The sequence below is a fragment of the Garra rufa genome, chromosome 10 (assembly GCF_049309525.1).
Source record: "Garra rufa chromosome 10, GarRuf1.0, whole genome shotgun sequence".
Classification (NCBI taxonomy): Eukaryota; Metazoa; Chordata; class Actinopteri; order Cypriniformes; family Cyprinidae; genus Garra; species Garra rufa.
Genome location: NC_133370.1, coordinates 37,155,494 through 37,161,493, shown reverse-complemented (window position 1 = coordinate 37,161,493; position 6,000 = coordinate 37,155,494). Strand labels below are relative to the sequence as shown.

At 37.1% G+C, this 6,000-nt stretch overlaps 1 protein-coding gene across 1 annotated transcript in view; it reads right to left on the bottom strand.

Moving 5' to 3' along the window:
* Positions 1 to 2,004: 2,004 nt before the first annotated feature.
* The window catches only part of dis3l2 (DIS3 like 3'-5' exoribonuclease 2), an 86,785-nt gene continuing 82,789 nt past the window's right edge, over positions 2,005 to 6,000 (bottom strand). Inside the window, 1 exon segment of the mRNA XM_073849320.1 lies at positions 2,005 to 3,994. Within this exon segment, the coding sequence (XP_073705421.1) occupies positions 3,899 to 3,994 (96 nt within the window). The 3' untranslated portion in view covers positions 2,005 to 3,898.

Genomic DNA, 6,000 nt, shown 5'->3' with positions numbered 1-6,000 from the left:
TGCAGCACAACTGTTGATATTATCCAACATTGATCATTCTAATAATAAATCAGCATATTAGAATGATTTCTGAAGGATCATGTGACACTTAAGACTGGAGTAACAGCTGATAAAAATTCAGCTTTTCATCACAGGAATAAATTCTATTTTAAAGTATGTTAAAATAAAAAAACATTATTTTATATTGTAAAAACATTTTGCAATATTAGTTTTTTTTCTGTATTTTTAATCAAATAAATGCAGCCTTGATGAGCATAAGAGACTTCTTTAAAGACTATTACAAGTCTCACTGACCCCAAACTTTTAAACGACATATAAAAATAAAAATATAAATAAAATAAAGGAAAAAACATGTAACATGGGCAGCACTAACGCATTTAATTTGTCTGCAACTTTTTGCCAGCCCTCTCTCCTGGCTTTTGCAGACTTTGAGGCGTTTCCTGTCGTTTTAATTAAAGACTCAAATTCGGCATAACCTTCCATTAAAAGCACTTGTTCTGCTTGGGAGAAAAACTGGGCACGTTCTTTGGCCATGCTAAACAGCCAATAACAGCGTTGCTAATCATTGTTTCTACTATCGATACATATCCCCTTTTAAACCAACGCATGAACGTGCAATTATCTCTGATAACTCAATCCAGCGATACTAATCATAAACAACAGGTGTGTTCGAAGAACCCAATTAGCCGGATCATGATTAGCACGATGATATCATCTTGGATGTCTCATTTGATCTCGGATGTTTTAAGCAACGTACGAAGAACGAGCCCCAGCACTCAAACCAAATAGTATAGTCTTCTTTACTTTTCCCAATACTAGTGGCGTGTATCCTTTCCCAGCCACATCAACAACTGTTCTTCCCCTCCTGTCAGACCATGTTGTAAGTCTCATTATAGTTGCAGCTACACCCTCTCTCTAAGACAGCCTGGGGCTTTGAAGTCCTTAAAAGGTGGCCATCTTCCCCCCTAGCATCTTTGTAAGGTGACCTGGAAGTGGTAGTTCTTGACAAGACGCAAAGCATCTTCCGTCTTGCACACACCCTCTCATGATGCCACAATACAGTTCAAATCTTGTATAAAGTAGACAAACAGTCTATGTGGAGTTCGAAAGACTCAAAATGGTGGACACATTTTTATGATGTGACTGCAAATTTGGATAAGTGGTAGTGTTAAGGGTTTGAGTTGGAGTCCACATTTAGTGTGGTTAATATTCAGATTGTCCTCTATTTGACAACTTTTTACCATACGGTTCCATAAACTGCCACAACCCTCTAGTCTAGAGAAAGAAAAGACAAAATAATAATAATAATAATAATCCAAAATGTGCCCTTCTGTACTTACAAACAGCGATAACATGTTAAATGACAATTTTGTGTTTGTCTAAGTGCAAGAAGACACAGGGAAGAACTACTTTCAGTGCTCAGTGTATGCTGTCTGAAACAAGAAACAAAAAACACTAGTGAGCATTGAATTTAATTTTGCCTCTTCTTGCATTTGAATGGGATACAAATATGGTCCATATGAATCATCAATCAACTTTCACCCATATTTTAACTGATAAAAATGATTTAACAAAAAATAAACATTTTATAAACTCATGGATATTGTATTTTTCAGAGTGTCATTAGCAGGGTTATGTAGTACAAAAAAGGACAGATAAAGAGCAAATCCATGCATGACCTGTTGAATTGCATAAATTAACTGCAAGTTTAAACATTTTTGTTTGTGACATTAATGTTGTCACAACAGTGACAAAGTAAATATGTGTTAGAAAACTAGGTTAGGCCTACAGTATATCACTCATAATATTCCTATCCTCTCAGTAATCTGTAATCAAATAGTTGTAACAATAAGCATTGTTTCACATGTGACTGGGCTGTATTTACCACCGTACTTTACAATAGGTGGTAACAGGCACTTTTGTTGACAGAGAAATGTATAGGCAACTTTATCAACAAAACATTTTTGACAAAGCCTTTATACAGATCAGGGGAAAAAAATAATGTCTTAGCAGAGTTTGGTGGTTTTATTAGTTTTGCAGTCAATATGACAATCATTTTTCTGCCAAACACCACAGGTTTCCCCAATTAGTCACACTGGTTATAAATGCATGTCTAAAGACTACATTTTAGATATGTTACAACATAAGTGCCCTTACATACAATTTAGCACCTACAGGAGTACTGACAATACTAGTCTCTAATAAAACATCATATGCAGATTTAAAACATTAATTATGTGTATGGATATTGGTGTGTTCCAACCTTTAAATTAAACAAAACTAAAACAGCAGGTTTGGGAAAATAATAAAAGGGCTAAAACATATTTTTGTCATAATACAGCTGCTTTCTTATTAACTGTAAAGGTTTTTCAAATGGAAATATGGTGTTCAAGTGAAATTTATCCCATATGACTTTTTCTAGTCTTAATGACTTAATGTTAGCTACTGTATAATTTCAAGTTTTATACAGACATATGATATATCATACTATACAGTAAATTAAACAATGTTTCCTAGATCAATAGTTTGAGCAAATAGTTTATGTATTTTACAAGATTCCATGTGGGGGATGGGGGACATCATTACATTAGGTGCATTAAATGAATTACACTTAAAGTTAACAAAACATTTCTTAAAGACATTGAATAGAGGTTCGGTATATGTAAAATAGTATTCAAGTGTATGTGGTATTTGGGGAAACAACTTTACATGCACTACAAGCCACCAGTGAAGTGACTGAAACTAAAACAGTCTACCAGATGTTTCCTCTATAAGCAGTCCCAAGAATAATGATGGCTGAAAATGAATTACTGAAAATAACAATTTAAAAACATATATACAGGTAGTACAGTATGTAGTTACCAAATAGTTAGCAAAATATATCCAAAAGATCCTATTTAAAAACATAACAGATCCAGTATTTGCAACAAAACCAAGCAATCACTCTGTCAAGCTGATATATAGTCCAAAACCCATTCATTAAAACTGTAACTTTAAGGGTTCAAGCTCTTTCCATTGAAAAAAACAAAATAATCATTAAGAGATCTGCCACGTCTGAAGTTGACAAAATACCATTTCTGAAGTGATTATCTCTCATACCCTGCATATACTGGTAGGTTTAAGGCAGAACACAAACAATGCCCAAATGCTACAAAAGCACACAAAGTGGAGAGTCTGAAATAAAATAAAGCAGAAAATGTAAGGACAAAAAAGTGAAACTATTCTCTGAATGGCATAGAATTTCAGTTTGCTTAAAATTACAGATATAAAAACTTATTTGGTACAATCACTAAACACCAAACCTTCTTTAAAGGATAAGTTCATTTCCAGAACTAAAATGTACAGATAATTTACTTACCCCATTGTCGTTCTTTCTTCAGTCATAAAGAGGATTTCTCTTTATAGTGGATTTCTATGGTGCCCATGGTATATTTTTATAGTATATAAATTGTCATTTAAAAAAAAAAAAAAAAAAAAAAAAAAAAGAGTTATTTCACTAGATAAGACTCTTCTTCCTCAGCTGGGATTGTTTAGAACCTTTGAAGCTGCTTTTTGGAAATTCAAACTCGGGGGCACCATAGAAGTCCACTATATGGAAAAAAAAAACTATTTCTTTACAACTGAAGAAAGAAAGACAAACATCTTGGATGACAAGGGGGTAGGTCAAGTATCTGTACATTTTTGCTCTGGAAGTGAACTTCTCTAACACTTCCTGAGGTTAAAGCTCAATATTGTAAAAACATGAACAAAAAAAAGTGTGCATTTGAAAGATTCCAGGACAAAATCAAAAATTTAAATTACACAAAAAGTTATGTTATATTGGTGCAGAGGAGCAGCCTTAATTACTATCAATACCTCTGTTTGGTTAAGAAGAAAACTGCAAGCAAGAAAAAAAAAATCAGAGTGCTGAGGGTCTCTTGAGCACAACAGTGTATTTCGTAGGAGCTCCATCTGCCTTCAGCTGAACATTCAACAGAGTAAAGATGGAAATCTCCTGCAGAAGAGGACAACACACCATTACCCAGTGCACAAATAACAATGTTATGAGTTTCCTAGGATGTTCTAAAAAGAAGGTAAGGAATTGATATGCAGCTTCTAGGATAAGCACAGATTTTGTTGGTGCCCTAAGCAAGATTGAAGCACTGGCAACACTAAATTGGATTCAAATGTATGAAAAACAAAACCAAACCAAAAAAAAAAACAAAAAAAAAAACAAAAAAAAACACACATTTATTTATTTATAATAAATAAATCTGACAAACATCCAGTTCCAAATGGCTTTCTAATTATAAAAAAGCAAAATAAACCATTGGTAAATTCCAGTATTGAAATTAAATGTATTGAGCAAAAAATTAGTAATTATGACCACTGTAGCAAGAGAAAAATATTAAAGTATGCATACTGTATATATTCTACATTTTGAAAGCTATGAAAGAAACACTGATGCAAATATAAACCACTACTGCTATCTGTCCCACTTAAACCCATTTAAACAGGTTGACAGTACCACTTTTGTTTTAAAAAACTATTGGGAAACATAGGGATGCACCGATACCGGTATCGGCCTTGATACCACATTTTCTAAAGTACTCGTACTCGTTAAAAGTCCCCCGATACCGGGGAACGATACCACGGTCTGAGAAATGTCTATGTTTGAGCGGCGTGGAAGGGGGTTTTGGACCGCCCCCAGGGCCCGGCTGCAGCTCAGAGCGTGGAGAAGACGAGGCGAGACATGTCAGCCGTGTGGAACTATTTCAAAGTGAATGAAGACTGCAAATTGTGCTCAGCGAAATTGTCCAGAGGAGGCTCAAAAGGTAGCGCATTTAACGAAGCACCTAAAATCCCAACACGACAACGAGTACAAAGAGTTTACCCACGCTTCTAAACCAACACAACCGACGCTGCAGCAAACTCTTGCAAGACGAGAGAAAATGTCCAGAGACAATCCTTGTGCTGTGAAAATAACACAGGCAATTATCGAGTACATTGCATTGAGTGACCATCCACTCTCGGAGGAAGAAAATGTGGGATTCCTGGTTCTCCTCCATGTTCTGGAGCCCACATATGATGTCCCAAGCCGCCGCTACATGACTGACACGGAGCTGCCGAAACTACACGACGCATTTAGTTTCAAAACGGATATTTGGACAAGCAGTGTTAGCCCCGTGTCGCTAATAAGCCTAACCTCCCAGTGGATAGACGAGAGTTTCACGCCGCAACGAGCCATATTACATGCGAAACAATTCAGCGGCACGCACACCAGCCAGGCTATAGCGCATGTGTTTGAGGAAATGCTCCAGACATGGGGTATACCTAAAACATCAGTACGTTGTGCTTTGTGACAATGTCAAAAACATGATTAAAGCCATGAATGACGCAGGGCTCCCAAGTCTGCCGTGTGTCGCGCACACGCTCCAACTGGCTGTTCACGAGGGCTTATTAGCACAGAGGAGCATAGCTGATGCTATAGCAGTGGGGCGGAAAATAGTTGGCCATTTTAAACATTCCGCCTTAGCTTACTCCCGCCTTGAGGACATTCAGGGACAGCTCAACCAGCCAATAAAGAGACTGCAGCAGGACGTACAGACGCGCTGGAACAGCACGTATTACATGCTCCAGTCCCTCATTGAGCAAAAGCGAGTGCTGGGGGTGTATGTGTCCGAGCATGAACTCCCTGACTATTTCACCGCTCATGGAGAAGACTGTTGCCATCCTCGCCCCCTTTGAGGAACTAACTAAAAAAGTGAGCAGCTACGACGCACTAGCCTCTGATGTCATCCCAGCTGTGACTGTGCTAGTGAGATTTCTAAAAAGAGAAACAGACGAGGAACACGGCATCAAGACAATGAAAGCAACCTTACTGGCAGCTGTCAAGAAGCGCTTCAGTGACGTCGAGGCCAACCCACTGTACTTCATCTCCACCATACTTGACCCAAGGTAAAGTCTGTGTGCTATAGGTATTCAATGATAAACTACAGTACTAGATGTAAGATTAATTTC